General features: G+C 41.3%; 1 protein-coding gene across 2 annotated transcripts in view; it reads left to right on the top strand.

The window, feature by feature from the left end:
- NLK (nemo like kinase) overlaps nucleotides 1-18528 on the top strand; it is a 64591-nt gene that overhangs the window by 42211 nt on the left and 3852 nt on the right. For both annotated transcript variants that reach the window (XM_086624795.1, XM_086624796.1), the window contains exons 5-11: nucleotides 2367-2473; nucleotides 4314-4399; nucleotides 5324-5533; nucleotides 10087-10188; nucleotides 14164-14250; nucleotides 16001-16199; nucleotides 17981-18074. In XM_086624795.1, coding sequence (XP_086480921.1) covers nucleotides 2367-2473; nucleotides 4314-4399; nucleotides 5324-5533; nucleotides 10087-10188; nucleotides 14164-14250; nucleotides 16001-16199; nucleotides 17981-18074 — 885 coding nt within the window. The remainder of the gene's footprint in view (nucleotides 1-2366; nucleotides 2474-4313; nucleotides 4400-5323; nucleotides 5534-10086; nucleotides 10189-14163; nucleotides 14251-16000; nucleotides 16200-17980; nucleotides 18075-18528) is intronic.

The following is an 18528-nucleotide window of genomic DNA, read 5'->3' as shown; positions in this document are numbered from 1 at the left end:
TAATGCGCAGCAGACCTGGAGTGGTGCAGGTGCCATTTCAGGCCCTCATTTAATTTAAGCTGCTTTAGTTGGCATGGCAACTAGTTGAGACATCTGGGAGACATTATGCTCGGGATTGAGATTTAGGAGGATTTGTGGCGTAGCAAAACAAAAATCTTATCATAATAAAGTGCAGAGTAATGCTTTTGGAGTTTTTTAATATTTCGCATTAAAAATGAAATGGAAAGATTTGTTGCAGCCATAAGGTAAAAACGAAATTTTAAAAGACCAGTATAAATATTTAAGAGGGTCTTTGCAAAAGGAAAAGTAAAACTAGAAGACTAGAAATTATGGTGCTACAGGGTTGAGTTTATTCTTTATGAATGCAATTTTAATTTGGTCTTTTTTTTGGTCAAAAAATTTGACAATATTTAAATTATAACATTAATTTTTGTTCAGTGTACTGATGGCAGATGAACAATCTGGCTGATAGAGATTTGGTCAGACAGGGTTTGCAGAGCAACAGATGGAAGGAGAACGTTGATGAGGCAGAGATGGAAGGAGAACGTTGATGAGGCAGAGATGGAAGGAGAACGTTGATGAGGCAGAGATGGAAGGAAACGTGAGTTTTCTCTAGATTGTTTTAAGCGCAGCTTGACCCGTGCCAGTTGGTTGGTGATGACGGTAAGAACAAGCAGAAGTTTCTGCTGAAGTTTCTTGCTTCCTGCGTTACTGAGAGATAAATATCCGGGCTGAAGGCAGGGTTGGCTGCTGTGTTTCAGACTTAGTGTGTAGCAGAGCTGGTTACAAAGAGCGTTGAACCAGCCGATGGGCTCCTGCAGGATGATGGTGAGATTTAAAACCAAGCCCAAAGCAAACCCGCCACGCTGACCCAGTTAGCAGACACCACCACTGCAGGAGTTCCCGGGGCTCGTGCGCGGCAGGACCCCGGTTCTTCCTGCAGAGTGGAAGGCGACGCTGTCCGCGCTCCGGCGTGCCGGTAGCAGCCGCTGGGAGGAGGGCGGCTGAGCCGTTACCAGTGCCTACAGCTGGCCAGCTGTGGTTTCGGAAGGGAGAACTCACTGGCTGCTGCTTCACCTCGTGCCGCGCCTGGACCCGCTGCACGGGGCAGGTGCCGGATCGGGGCCCCGGAGGTGCAGTTTTATTTCCAACTCTCTCCCTGATCTTTCGCCCTGATCTTTTCCGTCTGCCCGGAACGCTGCGGGGCTCGGGGTGACTCGTGGTGCCCAAGGCAGGGTCTGGGTGAGGCACACTGGGTCCCTCGCTGTAGAGGAGGAGTTTGGTTCACGTACGGCTGCGGTGGCTTAGCTTCTTCAGCCACAAATGTGACAATATCCGACGTTTTTGTCTCAAGTGCGCCTGCTAAAGGCGGCTTTTCAAGCAGTAATGCTTCTTAATTATCGAGCGTACTTGTAAAAGTTGAAAATTCTCAGTATTGCAAGTTCAGTCTTTCTGGAAAGTTGAGGTGCTGTGGTTTTGTTTTAAACTCTGTTCTGAACCACAGCTCCAAAATCAAAACTTCATTTGAATATTATATTTTTAGTGCTTCCTGAATAAATACAATACCATTGTTATTCCACACGATACCTTAGTATAAGCCACAGCATATCCAGCTCTTTGTATCTTCAAGTACTTGTTTAAATTATCAGTGAGCGTGACTATTGCGGTGTTCTGCGTGTCTATGAGCACATAAAATAGTGGTTTCTGTTTGTATTTTTTAGTTTTCCCTCCACATAGAAGGTGGTTTGTGGTTTTTTTTTTTTTTTTCTTCTTCTTCTGTTATAACTCACGAAGTTTTATGGCTGGGATTTGTATACATGCATATATGATGCTTGAGAAGGTAAAATAGCGGGGACTGGGTAGATTTAGGGAAGCATGTGTATTTTTAAGTGTCTGCATTACTGATGGTGTAGCCACCTGCAAGGTGCTGCTGATACCCGGCTGCCACAGGCTCGCCCGTGCCCGTTTGCTTAAACCGTGTGCATGTATGGCTGTTATCAGGACGCTGCTGTAGTTGTTTGTAATTTGTGGCTTACCTGTCTTAGGGAAAAATTTGAAGGTTTCAAGATGCCATTAATTATATTAAGATTTTATTTTGTGTTCTGAGTCGTAATTTGACTTTTGAATAATTTTGTAACTACTACCGTAATGCAAACGCTGCTTTATTGAGTGTTCTGTTTTCTTTCACAACCCGTTTTTCATTTTCATTCTTGTAAGAGTCTGGAGACTTGACCTCTGAAGAAGCTTTATTCTTTTTTACTCGATAGCTCTGACCTGTAAGAGCTCGGATTCCAAGGAGTTAGCGTAAATGTTTCAAGAGATTACGTGCTGGATTTTCTGCTTTTGCCTTAACTAATAAATTGAAGATATGTTGTCACTGAATTGATGCAGAGTGACCTCCATAAGATTATCGTCTCTCCTCAGCCACTCAGCTCGGATCATGTCAAAGTTTTTCTTTACCAGATTTTAAGAGGTAATTTTTCTTCTTTTAAATTTAATGTAAATAAAATGTAATGTAGTAGTAGTATTTTTTTTCCTGTTTCTTAATGTTTATTCTTAAGACTTCCTCATCTTGAATAAGTTTCCTGGGGAAACTTGTTCTTTTTATTTCGTATTATGAATTAATAGCAAGCATTAATTATTCTGGTTATAAGAATGTGGCAGCCCTGCTGCCTTCCACCGTAGTCATGGATAAAGATGGCAAGAGTGAAGCTTCAGCTGCAAAGGTTTTGTCAGTGGCCTGGGAGAGTCTTAAGGTGGGTGAGTGTGTTTTAACAGCCCTTCAGAGCTTTTGAATCGAGGCACAGAAGGGGCACCTGGACTGAGCCAAATCGATAAATGTATTGAACTATTCCTGCTGAAGGTGTTCTGGAGAACGGTCTCATTTAAATTGTTATGGAACAGTCCACTAAAGTTTGATTTCTAGCTAAAACAATTTACCATAATAGTAATTTTAAACTTGATTTATTTATTTTTTTTTTAGTCCATTTGGAAATGTTTATCCAAGAAAGGAGAGTATTGTACTTGTCTTTTGAACATCTGATCATTGTTAGTCCAATGCTTTTTCCATTGGCTCTTTTTGAGTATTTTCACTGGAATAAGCTGAAAGTAAGGGGTCAATTTTGTTTGGTAGTAAATAAATAGTAGATCGTATTCATGAAGAGCAGAGCAAAGAAATCTAAATTATATCCAGAATTAGTATAGGCTCTTCCAGGTATCTGTTGTGCTAGAGAAGAGACTTAAACTTCTAAAGAACATTTGTGCCTCTGTAATTACTGGGTTTGGTGACTCAGGGAACACTCAGAAGTCTTAATTTCTCTCCAAATGGCAACGCAGAGCTGCCAGTTAAGGTTTGTGCGAGAGTTACTTGGCTTCTCGCTGCCTTTGCCCAGGCCCTGGACCTGAGAGCTCGGTGTTCCCCACGTTAACGCTATTATTTATTTTGGCTCCATCTGACCCAGCCTGAATTACGGCCGTTGGCCCGCTTTCCATGGACAGCTTGGTGTTGGTATGCTCTCTTCCACTGTGCTTTTTAGGGATGTGCTTTCTGCGTTGCCTTCCTTTTCTTACACAGGTCGGAGTGGTAGCTCCAGGGGTTGCGGCAGCACGCAGGAAGCATAGGTTGGCTTTCTTCCCTAGAAACAGCCCCAAGGGCTGTGATCAGGTGTCTCAAGTTCATGAGCTGTAGCTTGAATTCTTGCACGAATGAAGTTAAGGAAAAGGCCTTGGCTTTGCTGTCGTTTGGGCCCGTGTTCTTTTAGCCTTGTTCTACATTATCTGCTGCTGGCTCGTGAGCTTGTCGTTTGAAAAAAGTGATTTATTTATTTAGCATACAAATTAACTTGGTTTTAATCTGAGTTTGTTTCTGAACTGCAGCTTCCAAACAATTTCCTGTTACCTAGGAAATTGTTAAGTGAAATTTTACTGCTGCAGGAGTTAAATTTGTTACTGGGAAACAGAGCAGTGCGAGGTGTGTGTCAGGATTCCAGTGTTGTGATTAGTGGAATATCCATGTCATAACTAGGGAGGTGATGTTTTGGTTTGGTTTGGTTTTGTTGGGGTTTGTTTGGGTTTGTTTTTTTAAAAAGACTGCTTAAATTACTTTCTCTGTCTAGTTTGCATACTCCAAAAGTTTTATCCTTCCATTGAGTGACTGAGTGTGTACTAGAGACTGGACATTAGCATCATATAAAAAATGAACCAAGGGCAGAGTCTTTGCTGATCAGGAGTTGCAAAACCTTCCAGGAAAATGTTGTCAGCCTTAAACTTTTAAAAGGAAAAAGTATTTATTTTCATTTCATTTAATATTTCAGGTCTGAAATATCTACATTCTGCTGGCATTTTACATCGAGACATTAAACCAGGGAACCTTCTTGTGAACAGCAACTGTGTTCTTAAGGTGCTACTTAAATTTATTGAAAATGTACATGTGTATATGCTGTTCATTATAAATCAGTGTTATTTTTTAAACAGAAACTTTTAATATGAACACTTTTCCTGAAAGCTATTTTAAAAGGAAAAAATCCCACAGGTTCTTTAAAAATTATAAATGAAACTACCATCTTCCTTTCCCCTTTTCTCCCTGCCTCTCCCCAAACCGGTGAAAGCAAGATAGACACGATTCTGTTGTTTGACTGCTTCCATCTCCTGTGCCCCCTTGCGAAGGGCAGGTGGTTTTTCAGGAATTGCCACGTTAGTGCTCAGCATGCTGGTGAAAGTAACGGTGGCACGGAATGCCCAAGACTCTGCCATCAACTTCTTTGGCATATGAAGTTTTGGAGGGCTTAGGCGTGTGCCAAATATTAAAAAAAAAAAAAAAAAAGTTTTGTTTACACTGCTTTGCTAAGCATTCTAATTGTGAAAGTTTTGGTCTGTTTTCTTAACTCTTCTGGTTCAAGAAATTTTTTTAAATTCTCAAAGTCGAAGTGAATAGAAGGCCAAATCTTTCTGTGATGTTTTGAGGCATCTCATGAACAAATGAAATCTGATTTGGGATGAAAGGTTCTGTACTGGAGGTTGACAATATGTATTAATTTTTTTTAGTGCAAAGCTTTTTTAATCTTTTAGCTTATAAGTATTGCAATGCCAACTTAAAACGTACTGTGATTTCAAATAAAATTGTAGAAAGTTTAAATGGATGTGGAATGAAGTAGCATAATTTCTTCCTATTCCCCTTTCCCTTTGTTTATGCAGTTACAGCAGATTATCTGATTTATTTAAATGCTGGTTTGGAATTTCCTGCTTCGTTACCAGAAGGTTACCTATTTGAAATGCACTAAGTGTTTTGGTTATTTTAATTTCTTTATTTACCTTCTCAATTTAGATTTGTGATTTTGGATTGGCCAGGGTGGAAGAATTAGATGAATCTCGTCACATGACTCAGGAAGTTGTCACTCAGTATTATCGAGCTCCAGAAATCCTGATGGGCAGCCGTCACTACAGCAATGCTATTGACATCTGGTCCGTAGGCTGTATCTTTGCAGAATTACTTGGGCGAAGAATATTGTTTCAGGCACAGAGTCCCATACAGCAGGTATAATTAAATTTCCCTTTAAATATTTTTCTACTGCATGATGTCATGGAATCAGTTATTCTGATGCATTTTGAACCTCAAACTTGCTTTTGTTTTGCTTGGCTTACACACAGGCTAAAAACCAAGCGACTGAAACCCTGAAATGATAGCTTCCAGACAGAATTAAAAGCAGTGGTTATTAATGTTAGCTTTTGAAATGTGTATTTTTTCGTAATCCCCTGTAATCTGCTGCAGTACCAAAGCCTGCTGTAGCATTTTATCGAGATAAGGTAAAGGTGATAGAACTGCCATCAAGCTTTTTGTAACAACTAATATGAGAAAGTAGTAATTTTTCTCTCAGGGTATAACTGGAGACACAGTATTGGCACTTGAACTATTTAAACTGCCTATTATTGCTCAGAGTGCTTCATTGTAGTAACGGAGAAGTGTCTAAGAAGATACAGAATAATTTTTGTGGTACGTAGCTGTGGCTGGATATCAAAGCATGAGATGCACCCGAATACTTCATCTCCGTTCCAGCAGTAAGCAAGCTGATATAATAGACATGTATCTCTGAGAAGTGCAGTTTTTACAGTAGATGGAAAGTAATTTCTGCAGCAACATATTAAAGATGGGCACACTTATACTTCTAAGAGAAGGAACAAGGTGTGCTGACATAAAAATGTTTATCTTCAGTGTTGCTAGTATTTATCTATAGATTAGAAACTATGGCACTGAAACTGTAAGGTTGGGTATATTGATTGACAAGAAGTGAAAACACATTCCAAACATTTGTTAAAGGTGACATCCCAAACTGGATACTGTTCTTGTTTGCTTACACACGTAGCATTTTCACAGGTTTGAGAGACAGTCACGTTAGCAGGCTGTTTCCAACAGTCGTGTATCTGAAATCGTGTTGTGTGTAAGTTTTTTTCAATGCTGTGTCCTGTCTCGTGGTACTTACCACGTCACCGCAGTGGTGTTCCCAAGGAGGGACTCGCTAGTCATTCCAGACAGCACTGATGATCACAAAAAGTAGACCACCTCCCAAAATACACCTCTCCCTTACCCTTGTGAAGAGACTGCAGAGGGGAAAAGCAGTGATGTCATCAGAACTACTAGTCAAATTGACAGCTGTGCTGTTGCAGTCTCAAAAATATTTAACATCATCTGGTTTTCTAATCTTTGATCTTTTGCTACACTGAAGCTAAACATAGGTGATTTTAATAGCCTTGACTATCCCTCTGGAAATGTAGAGCGCAAAGGCATTCATCAGATAGCTCTAGAATAGCATTATGGGGTGGGGTTTTTGGGAGTTGGTCGCTTTATTTGATTGAGAAGTTGTACAAAGCTGTGTAAGAGTTCCTAGATCTTTTATAATCCCTGAGCAGTAGAATGATTTAAGCAGTAATCACCATATACACTTCAGTGATGTTCTGGGACATTCAATCCTACTCAGAGGTGGGCAGACTCTACGGAAGTGCCTCGGGCTACTCAGTGTTAGGGTCTTCCCTCAGCCTGTGCTGTGCCCCGTAGCATGGGCAGTGTACTGAAAATGGTTATCCTGTACCCCCAGTGGAGTTAACCCGGACAGGAAAAACTCTCTGATCTCAGGAGAGCCATCATAGAATCATAGAATGGTTAGGGTTGGAAGGGACCTTAAAGATCATCTAGTTCATCAGGCTGAAGTTTTCCTGGTAGAAAAACCAGGGAAGAGATCATTTTACAACTGACTATACTGGAATTTTTAACTCAAATCTGATCAAGAAAGTGAATAAAGCTTTACATCATAAACCAGACTGGAACTGGTGATTTTGGTATTTTAAACTTTGGGTAGTGTCATGTTGAAAGTGATGAATATGTCGAAGTTGCTTATTCGAGTTACAGTAGCTAACTTTTGATAAGGACTTTGTGGGATTTCTTCCAAAAGTAAGAAATGAGATAATCTGTACTGAGATTTAGATGATCGGAACCACTTTCAAATATAGTCTATTAACATGTCCTATTTTTGATTTTTGCTAATACTATTTAGAATAGTTAGCATTTTTGTATGATACTCTTTCTATTTTTGTTTAAAAATGCATTTTTAAAGGTTATTTTTAGCTGTACGTCCAGAAACATTTACTACATCCGATTTTATCTCAGTGCATCCGTGGCGCAGGGCGATCTCTGCCCGTGGGAGCACGTGCCTTTCTCTGCTTGCTTGAACGGCTGCGCCCTGTTTTGTAAGGGGCAGGTTACACAGTGCCAAGTTTTAACCACCTCCCCAGGTTGGCCAGTTCCTCCGGCCTGATTTTGCTGATTATTATTTAAACTTCCGTGAAGATAACTGGTCACATGCCTGAGACTGCAAGGAGAATCAATGGAAGGACCGGAGTGTTAGGAAGGAAGGAGAGCGGGGCAGGTGCTGCCAGCCTAGCGTAGCCGTCCCCCATCAGCTGCAGGACGTCGATGCAGGTGCATTTCTGGGGCACCGTGCAGCCAGGCTCTGGCACGTCGGCTCGCACGGGCGCAGCGAGGACAGCCGGGCTGTGCACCAGGGCTCTGCCTGCTGCTGGGTGCCACCTTGGTATCCCCGACTTCAGCAGCGTGTGCGTGAGCGTTTCGTGTCTGCCAGGAAAGGATCTGCAGGGTGGGGTGGTCGGTGCCGGGGACCTGGCACCCCCGTTTTCCATGGCTGGCAGCGGAGCTGTGCTCTGGGTGCACAGGCTGGGTGCCCGCTGGCAGGTGAAGCACCTTTAGATGTTCCCGTGAAAAGTGTTCCCAGTGAGTCTTATCTAAAAGGAGCCCGGTGCCAGTGCTCCGCTGGGTGCAGAGCAGGGCACAGGCAGTGGCAGCAGTTGAGGAGTTGGCCTTGAAAGTGCACTTGTCCTTCTGACCTAAAATGATAATAATATAATGTAGATTTGCTGTATATACCCAAAGGACTTGAAATTCATGCAGCCGAGGTCAGTTGAATTAAAAATTAATGTTTTGTAATATTTTTTTCTATTTTTAACATCAACATTTCAACATATATTTTGTAATACTTTAGAAAAATATGTTTAATGACTTATGACATGCCTCTGGATTAATGAAATCAGACTGCTTAACAAAACTCTTCTGTGAGTAGATAGCAAATGTATGGGCTCAGGCAAGAGAATTTCTCTCTTGAGAGACGTTAAACAAACTTTCAGGAGATCGTGATGATGTTTTTTTCAGTGTTTTTTCTCGTAACCATTAGAATAAAGTCTGTATTTATATCTGTGTGTATATAGAGATATAAATGTATATTAACAGATCATTGCTGCGTGCTTCAGGAGTAGTTGCCTGAAAAGCACCGGTGTTTATGCAGCCTCCGTACCGCGATGTGCTGGTATAATTTACTATATTACTGTTTTCTATTTTGTAAATCCATTCATCTTTTTTATATCAGCTCCATGTCTCTTTTCCACAACTCAAAACCCCAAGGTTTAGGACTTTTTTCCTGTCTAGTTTTCCCTCTCCTTACTGACATGGGCACTTTGCTGTCCCCCCTCCGTGGCGTTACGCCAGCCCCGGCCGCTCGCTGCCGCGGCAAACGGGGGCACACGCGTTCCCTGCCAAGTCCTGCCGTGGCACGTACCTCGAGGCACTGGGCAGACCAGTGCTGCTGGAGAGAACACACCAACTGGAGAGTGACACGGTGTGGTGTGTGAGCAGCAGCCGTGTTTCACACCGTGACACCAGCAGTCAGTGGGTATTTCCACGCAGGCAGGGCCTGGGTGATGGGGATAATGGGTTTGTTCTCCGAGGAGAGCCCTGCCGTTGTCGTTAGCGCGGGCGGATGGTGGTCACAAGGGAACACTTGGAACCAGGATGCTGATCTCACCACTGACAAGGCTTTTTTTTAATTATTTTGCTTGACTTCTGCAGAGGGTGTTTTTTGTTCGTTTGTTTTTATTCACTAAAGGGTTCTATGCACACACTTCTGTAGAAATTTTGCTTAATAACCAGTATCACTCCTTTTCCTTCCTCTGGAGCTGGACAGATTTTATTATTTTTTTAGTGTATTTTTCTCATATGCTGGAATTTTTTATGTAGTATGTTTGTACTATAGTTCTGAGATTTTTTTTTTTCCCATTTTCTATAGTTTTATTCCTGTTGATGGCAAAATATTTTGTGTAAAGTAGTAGTTAGCCTGGTTTTTGGGGGCAATTTTGTGTGGTATGTTGGTATGCAATGCTGACATTCACGAGAGAATATTTGGGTTTTAGACTGAGTAATACAGCATTAACAGTAATTAATGATTTTCTTAATGATGCAAAATTGACTTTTAAATTGCAACAAAATATTTTACTAAGCCTGTAAATAAAAAAAATCTCCCAGACTTGAAAATCAGCTTCTGTTAGGGCTTTTTCAGTGAAATTACAATGTTTGTATTTGCTATCTAATAAATGTATACATTAATATTTGTAAGCTACTATCTATATAATAGTGATTTCGAACTGATTCATAACTTAAATGTAATTTACATTATCTTAAGAATCTGCTGTCATAGTGAAATATAATAATATATGTCTAAGATCTGAAATTTGTGTGTTCTGTACCTCCAGTTGGATTTGATCACAGACCTGTTGGGAACACCGTCGCTGGAAGCGATGAGGACGGCTTGTGAAGGCGCCAAGGCACATATACTCAGGGGTCCTCATAAACAGGTACAGCTGGAGGCTGCTGGGCTTTTCTCACGCGTGGTCAAGACAGTCCTTCAGTCAGGTCTGAGCAGGATGCTACTGCTGCATCACTGCAGTGTTTCACATCTTGATTAAATTCTCATGGCGTGTTTGTTCATCAATACTTTGGGTATTTAGTCTCAGAGCTGTCTCTGCCTGTAAACCAGGTGAAGTTTACCAAAGGTGCTTGTGGTGCTGCAGTGGCATAGGTTAGTGATGTAGTGGTTCCATCCACTATTGAGCCAAGGTGGTTTTTCACTAGTAAAGTGCCCTTCTGGCTTCTGGCTTGTATGTATTGTTTGACTTGATGATGCAGGTGAAGCAGCAGTGTTTTGATAGATATTCTGAATGAAGACATTAAATTTAAGTGATAATATTGGCAAGAGACATAAATTAAAATTGGTGCTATAGTTCAGAACGCCCCAGAGGGACTCCTGTGCTGACAGGATCAAAAGTGTTAGAAGTAGAAATCGGCTGTTAGCAGATCTGTGAACAGAAGAGTCCAGCAGCTCATCACCAAAGGGTCCCATCCCACAGCGGTGCAGTGACCTGAGCTGTTTGTGAAAGGCTTAACAAGATACTGAAAACTGAGGTACAACGTTCAACATCACCAAAGTAAAAGTTAATTTTAAAAAAAAAAACACAAGAAAAAAAGGCAGGATGATACCATTATGCTGACTGGACAATAAAACGCACAAAAGAAATGAACTGTTAATAGATACGAAGAAATGCTTGTGCAGGAATCCATAGTGCAGTAAGGAAGCAGTATGTCCATCCAATATGGTAATTTTTCTGATTGTAATTAATAACCTGCACGTGTTAATACATCAGACCTTTCCAGTAGTTAAGTTTATGTCTTTATTTTCTGCATGTTGAAGTAATTTCTCAAATGTCTACTCACAACAATAGTTGTTACCATAGAAATGAGCCCTGAATATATGTTCTGCTGTATTATTAACATGCAGGAGTTCTGCCTCCTTGGCACTTTGATTCACTACATCACATGATCTCTATTCCGTTTTATGACAGGTTTTTTTTTTCCTTTTAACGTTAATAATAGGAGGATTTCCTTAAGACTTTCTCTACCACTTTTAAAATCAATCGAGTGTATTTTTTTGCTGTCACGTGCTAGAAGAGTTGCAACTTTTAAGCCCATAGTCCTGCACTTTCAAGGTTCGAGATGTTTAAAAAAAAAAAATTTATAGTGATTGAAGCTGGAAGAAATACATCCACTATACTTCATATATAAGAACGTGTAACAGTATACAAATACATCCAGATACTTGATAGAATACATTGGTTTCAAATTCTGATAATTTGATAATCGCTTGACGTTTCCAAAGCGCGGTAGTTGTGCTCTTGGTAGCAGTAAGCAAGAACTCTGGAGTTGGTTAGCCTTGTTCAGTTTGTTAAACCGGGTTGTTTTGTCAAGAATTGAAACGGATAGAAGAACGTCTCCTGCTTTCTCTAATCCCAGTGCCAAGGCTGGTCTTGTACAAGCCACTGAGACTGTGTGTCTCGGCCCGTTGAACGATGGGAGTGCTAAAAGCAAGTGAGGTGAAATGGTACAAGATGTTTCTAATACAGATTTAATGTCCTTTAGCCACTAAGTCATAGGAAATAAACTATAGTTTGCTGTAGAACAGGTAGTTCCGTGTCTGTTGAGGAAAACTACATCCCTTTTTCATGGAGTGCCACAGAAGCTGAACGGTCTCTGGAGCTGGAGCTCATTTGCCACTTGGAAATAGGGGCTTACGGTGCCTCTAGTTGGCTTCTTCAATGATGTTTCTCAGTTTTCAACTTCAAGCATGCTTCGTGTTTGAATGCAAATTCATGGCTTCTCGTCTTTTAACATAGAGATTTTGCTGGTTATAAATAGCTGAATGCTACTGGTTTCTTAATTGGATTAATAGGGAGAGAAAACCAAGTTGGAAACTGGTGATTACTTTGTCGCACAAATTATTTTTAATCCATGTAGGTGAGCATAGTAGGAGTTAAGAGGTAAAGCTTTGCTGCTTTATATAAAAATAGATTCATGCACGAAGTTTCTCATTTAAAAGAACCAACACCCCACTGTGTGTTGGCATAGTGAAAATTTACATACTACGTAGACTTCTTTGTCAGTTTTGTATTTAAAAATTTTAATTCAAACTAAATTTAAATGAATTGATAAAGTTTCTTAAGCGGCAGCCCTGGGAAGAGCATCTCCTCCCACGTCCACAGTGTACCGTAAGCCGTGGTTTGGACTTCAGGGGCAGTCACGTGCTGACCCACTTCCAGCAGTACCATGTGTTGGAGTCAGTCCCTCCCCGTGGTGGTCCTTGCGTGCTGTTGTGGAAGAGAGAGATCCAGTGTGATGCACATGACTTGCTGAAAGACCTGACCGTTGGTTCCACGATAATCAAATCTTACAGCAATTCAGTTTTTACCAATTCCTTCTGCCCTCGCTGCTGCTCGCCGGGGCTGTTTGTGATCTCTAGCAGTGGCCTTGGGTGCAGTTTGCCAAGAAAGTGCCATCCTTAAAAGCTGTGCGTAAACAGATGCTCCTGGAGTGGCAGACAAGCTGCTGACAAGGGGCATAAGCGTAGTAAAAAAAGTGCATCCTTCATTTGTGCTGGGTGCAGCAGGTTCCCTAAGTAAGGAATGCAATCCTGTTTTTCTGCCCCAGTATGTGGATGAAACCTACTTAATCACGGTGCTGTGAAGACTTTGTAGTCCACCCTACTGCTGTTTTTTAAGCTAAATAGGAATAGGAATAATGTCAATTAAGCAGGAAAATATTTTTCTTGATTTTGGAAACTGACATTGTTGTGGCTTTAAAAAAAATAATCTTTGAAGCTCGTTCCGGAGCCTAGGATATAGCTAATGCTTTACAACGAATGGCATATAACATTAACATTCTTGTCGATTATTTTTTTCATTTTGGGCAGCTTCAGGCAATACTTCTTCCCATGTGTTAGGCATGTGGGGTCGGGGTTGTCTTTGTGTTTTGCTACCTTAGTGTTAACATGTAATGCCAGAGTCAAAGGAGACTTTCAGGCCAAAGAGTACGTGCAGAGTTGTCAAATGGCAGCTTCGGATGCCGAGTAAAAGGCAGTTAGAACGTTCCGTGCCAGTGGAGGGGGCAGGAGCCCGGGGCAGCGGTGTCACCGTGCAGCGGAGCTGCGGGGGCATCTGTGCTGCACGGACCGTTGTGTGTCCCGTTCCCAGAAAGGGCTGGATGGCCCCAGGCTTTAAAATCGGTCTTTACCCGGGTGTTGGCACCGCAGGTGCCAACTGGAAACGTTCGGAACGGGCAGAGTGGCGTGAGCGGAGCGAGGAACCACGGGGGGAGAGGAACCACGGAGCTGGTTTCGGCGGGGCTGAGCCGAGCGGCCGTCACGCTGCTGCCGCCGGCTTCTGGGCTGTTCCAGCTTTTTGTACCCGTGCGGTTCGTGCCTCCAGAACGCCCCTTTCCCCCTCCCCCAGACCTTCCAGCCGGGGTCGTCGGGCTCTTTATCTCCCTGTGAAATGCTGTATGCCCCAAGGTCATTTTGATTGTACTGGATGTCACTGTTGGTTAGATACGGATCGCCTGGGCAAGGAGAAGCAAAATAATCCATCATTTGGCACTGATGGAGATCAGAAAAATGATCTACTGGAAGTGATGTGGTTAATCAAACCCCTGAGCAGCTACAGTCTAAAGTGGTGTCTGTATAGAAAAATAAAGAACTAAAATGTAGGTTTGTCCAGGGATTACATCTGAACTCAGGAAAAAATAATCAATTAGATCTCGGTGACAATCGCTGAGTTTTAGAATAGCGATTGTAGTCTTGTTGGGAAGTGTTAGGTAGTGTGTGTCCTTTTTAGCAAGTTTGTCCTTGGAAACTAGAAAACAACGCGTGCTGTAGCAGTATTTTCTTGCTGACGGATCTGACAGGACAACTATCTGCACTTTTCTTTCTCCTGTTTCCCCTACAGCCATCCCTTCCTGTCCTATATACACTTTCCAGTCAAGCTACACATGAAGCAGTTCATCTCCTTTGCAGAATGTTGGTCTTTGATCCAGTGAGTATGATTTAAAGTTATTTCTAATCCCTTCTAACAGTTTTTGTTGTCTGCTACTTAAGTGAATGTTTTAAGTAAAGGACTGCTTTAACTGGTTTTCTTCTGCATTGCATTTCAGTACTTTGGGGCCTGTAATAGACATAAAAGTATCATTTTATAATTGGTCAGTTAATTTCCCCCTGGAACGGGGGCCATTCGCATTTGAAATCTCGTGGTCTTTTGAAGAAAGCTGTGTTAGGGTGCGGAAGATGAGGGTGTTCATGAATCATGCTGTCTTTTCCTAGCTAGGTGTAGGTAGCAGAACATCAGATACTTTGGTGCAGTTCTAATTAGAGATGCGTGGGTGTTCATGGTCTTGCAACACACAAAAAATTCCTTCTACATCCACACGGGCACATAACAGGATCTTTTTCCCTCAGAGCATCTGTTTTTCTAATAAAAATTCGCTGCTGTGGATTTTGGATTTCATCTCTTGGACCTCACTGTACAAAATTGTCACTGGCAAATCTGATACCTGAATCGATGATCTGTTATTTCATCTTTACAGGAAAACCCCTAACATTTCAAATGAAAAATAGACAAATTGGCTGAACTGCGAAGGAGGAAGGTTGTAATTGATAAAGTATTCAGAAGGCAGTAGTACCTTTTGGTTTTTTTAAACCTGTAGATTGCTTTATTGAACAAAAATATAGAAGTGTTAAATCAAAACTTCTCCATAAAGAAGCTTAATTTTTTTTCCCTTTCTAACTCCCTCAACACTCAGAATACTATTATTCCCAAATTACTTTTAAATAAATGTGGGTTTGTTTTTTTAAAGAATCAGGACAATCCTTCAGAACAGGTGATTTTCGTTTCATCTAAAAAACATCCTGGGAATTGGGACAGCTGGGTTGTACTTCAAGCTTTGCCACTGCTTTTGCTCTGTAACTTTGAGCAAAAGTGTTTTTGTTCTGTTTGTTTGTGATTTGTTTGGGTTTTTTTAATTCACCTGTAACAATGGATTTTTATCACACCTTGAATTTGCACCAGTGCCTCTGTCTGCAATTCTTTAGAAACAGATAGTGTCCTCTTTTTCTGACGGATGGTGTTGGACGCCGTAGAGACTGAGCACTTTGTGCACACAAAAAAGTTTTAATAACGTGCAAATAGACTTTGTAATGCAAACCAGTGCTCTGACCACCTTCTTCCCTGCACTTCCTTCACCACTTGTTTTCTGAAACTGGAAGTGTAAAGTATTTCTCAGAACTCCAGGTGCCATATCCTGAATTATTCTGTTATCAGTGATGATTAATTTTGTGGTTTACTTTAAATATGTACTTAGGGACATATTAAAATGTTTTGCAGAGTACAGACTTACAAAATGCCATATTTGCTAACATTAAATTCTTTGGGCTTTTTTTGATTTATTGTAGGAGTCATAATTTGAAGGTTATCTGGAGAAAGTAATTATTGACAAATATATTTCAAAAAATCATATTAGCAGCATTTTCTATCATTAGCTGTAGTACAGAAAGGTCAATGTCATTTTAGCAACGCTGCTTGTTTTTAGGTAAAATCTCCCCCCTAGTGGCAGCGTTTGCAGATTAAAACATTTTCTGACCTGAACTAATCCGTTAACGTGATTAGGCATTTATGAAACAATTTAGAATTAATTGATGAGTAAGTATTCTTTAGACTGTTTCAATACCTCTGAAAATATCCTAACTATTTTTTTTATTTTCTTTTCTTTTCTTGAAATGCAATATTTCAGTCCAAAAGAATATCTGCTAAGGATGCCTTAGCTCACCCGTATCTTGATGAAGGGCGGTTGCGATACCACACTTGCATGTGTAAATGTTGTTTTTCCACATCTACTGGAAGAGTTTATACTAGTGATTTTGAACCCATCACTAATCCCAAATTTGATGACACTTTTGAAAAGAACCTCAGTTCTGTTCGGCAGGTTAAAGGTGAGTAGCAGTTGACCTTTGCATCTGCATTTATCTTCCTGCTCCATGCTTTAGTAGTACGCAGTTAGGGTGTGCAGTCTGGATGCGCGCGCTAACCCAAGTGGTTTTTTCTTTGCAGTATCTAATATAGAGAAACACTTAAAATAATTTATTTTCACTAAAAGAACAGAATTGCTTGTAAATGTTCTGACATAATACAATATCACACGTAGTAGTTGACGCGCAGAAGTCTGTTGGTGTCAAACCTTAATAGCCACCTTCTCTGATGTCAGTGCCCCCCGTGCCACTCTTGTTGGGGCATCGCACCGGGGAGGAAAGGGAAATCCCTGCGGTTGCCTTTCCGGGGTGCGAGGTGTATCCCACTAGCTGCCCTGCGGAAAGGGTCAACATCACCAAGTAACTGAAGCTGGGGAGTCTCCTGGTTCTCCTGCCTGGTTTCCTCTGCCCCGTCGCACTCTGCTCCCGCTGAAACATCCGTGTCAGGTGCCAGCACAGCAGCTGCTGTCATAAGCTCTGCTGCTGGTGCCGCTCCGTGGTCCCAGCACTAACGCAGGGGATGCGCTCCGGGACATGCTGTCACGAGGAAAATCAATCCCGATGCCTGGGAGAGGAAGCTACAGCTGCAGGTGGTTACTGAATGCCAGCAGTTGCTTTGTGGCACTAGAGATTTGAAGTCTGATTCCATCATAGCAAACAAGCCATAAAAAATAGACTTTGTTTCTTTGGAAATCAGATCCAATCAGGAAAGCAACCTCTCTTTCATGAGAGCAATATAGTACGGAAAAGAGCAGTAGGGATTTAGGTTCTGGTTGGTGACAGCTCAAGTAACTCAAGATGAAAAGAAGGAGAAGGGATGTGTTACCCCAGCAGTTCCTAACAAACAATTCAGTCATTTGAGACAAAAATACTCCATGATGTTGCCATGATAGCGTGACTTATTTCAGATATATCCTGAACTTGTAGTTCTGAACTTCAGATTTATAGTTCCTACACGTTCACGTAACGTCGTTTTCTTATGTGTCCTTCTTTCCATTTCCCACCTCTCTTTGGCCATCACTTTTCAGAGCTGTACATAGATCTGCTGCCTCCTCTGAAATCTGTCGTTCTAAAAGCTGCCTTTAAAGTTTGCTGACGTGGATGCAGATTCCAGCACGTTGCCTCTAACGTACCGCCGGGCACGTGGAGCTCTGTTCTGGCAACTGTTACTGCTGCTTACAGAGCAGCAGCCCCTTGCCAAACCTTCCAGGCTCTGTTTTTTTTGGGGAGTGTGCACGCATGTGTATGAGAAGATGTTTTGTCTGGCAACTCTACACAGAGTTCCTCTTTCCTTAGGAAAATTTACTTTTTTGCTTTAATCATCTCAAGTGGCAGTTTTGTGCTTGGTCGTAGTGACTGAATTCATGAATCAAACCAGGCTGAGTAACAGAACTGTGTCCTTGGTGTTTGCAAGTCAAGTTCAAGTTGAGAATTCTTTGTTTTTCAAAAACTTATACCCTAAAACTGGGATTTAGTCTATAACTGGTTGTCATCAGTTCAGTATTATAGTGGTGATGAGGGGTTTATTTTATATGCTTTTATTTCCATGTGCACCTAAGAGCTCTGTGTGAATTTATGCTCTGAGGTATGGTGCCAGCTTAGGCTTAGGCAAGGTGGAATTCTTTTATCCTGCCTAAAATCCACCTTCAGTAAAGGGAGCTGTATTTTCCTTCAGCCTGTGTTGCGTTTTATTGAAGCAAAAAGTGTTAATGGTATGGTGTTTTTTATTTTTCTCCTACGTACAGAAATAATTCATCAGTTCATTTTGGAACAGCAGAAAGGAAACAGAGTGCCTCTCTGCATCAACCCTCAGTCTGCTGCTTTTAAGAGCTTTATTAGGTAACTGTATGTAATCACATCTGATATTAATTCACATTTATTCGTAGTGCAGAATTCACACATCCAAAATGTTTTAATGTTTTAAGTTTCTGAGAGTAGGAAAGGCCCATAGATGACTTCTGCAAAAAAGTACCTTAAGGACATGTACGGTTGCGTTTTAGAAATACTTTTATGAATTCTTCTAGAATTTAAGTAAAATGTGCAAAAGTTGCAAGTAATATTTTCGTGTGAAAGTGCAGAAGTCAGACTTAAAAATTAGAACTGAAAGAGCAACCAGTTGAATTCCGATGGTAGAGTTGCACTGTAAAAACATTAAAATTAACGACTGATAGACGAAGAATAGTTAAGAAAATTAGTAGCTAAGATGCAGGGAACTGTTTGTTGTCAGTGTTGCTAACTGTTGGTCCGGGGCATGTTGGGTCATTTTGGTTTGGGTTTGGTGGGGTGTTTTTGT

This window comes from Tauraco erythrolophus, chromosome 21 (assembly GCF_009769465.1).
Source record: "Tauraco erythrolophus isolate bTauEry1 chromosome 21, bTauEry1.pri, whole genome shotgun sequence".
In the NCBI taxonomy this organism is placed as follows: domain Eukaryota; kingdom Metazoa; phylum Chordata; class Aves; order Musophagiformes; family Musophagidae; genus Tauraco; species Tauraco erythrolophus.
The sequence above is the reverse complement of the archived record's forward strand: the minus strand, read 5'-3'. Positions and strand labels throughout refer to the sequence as shown.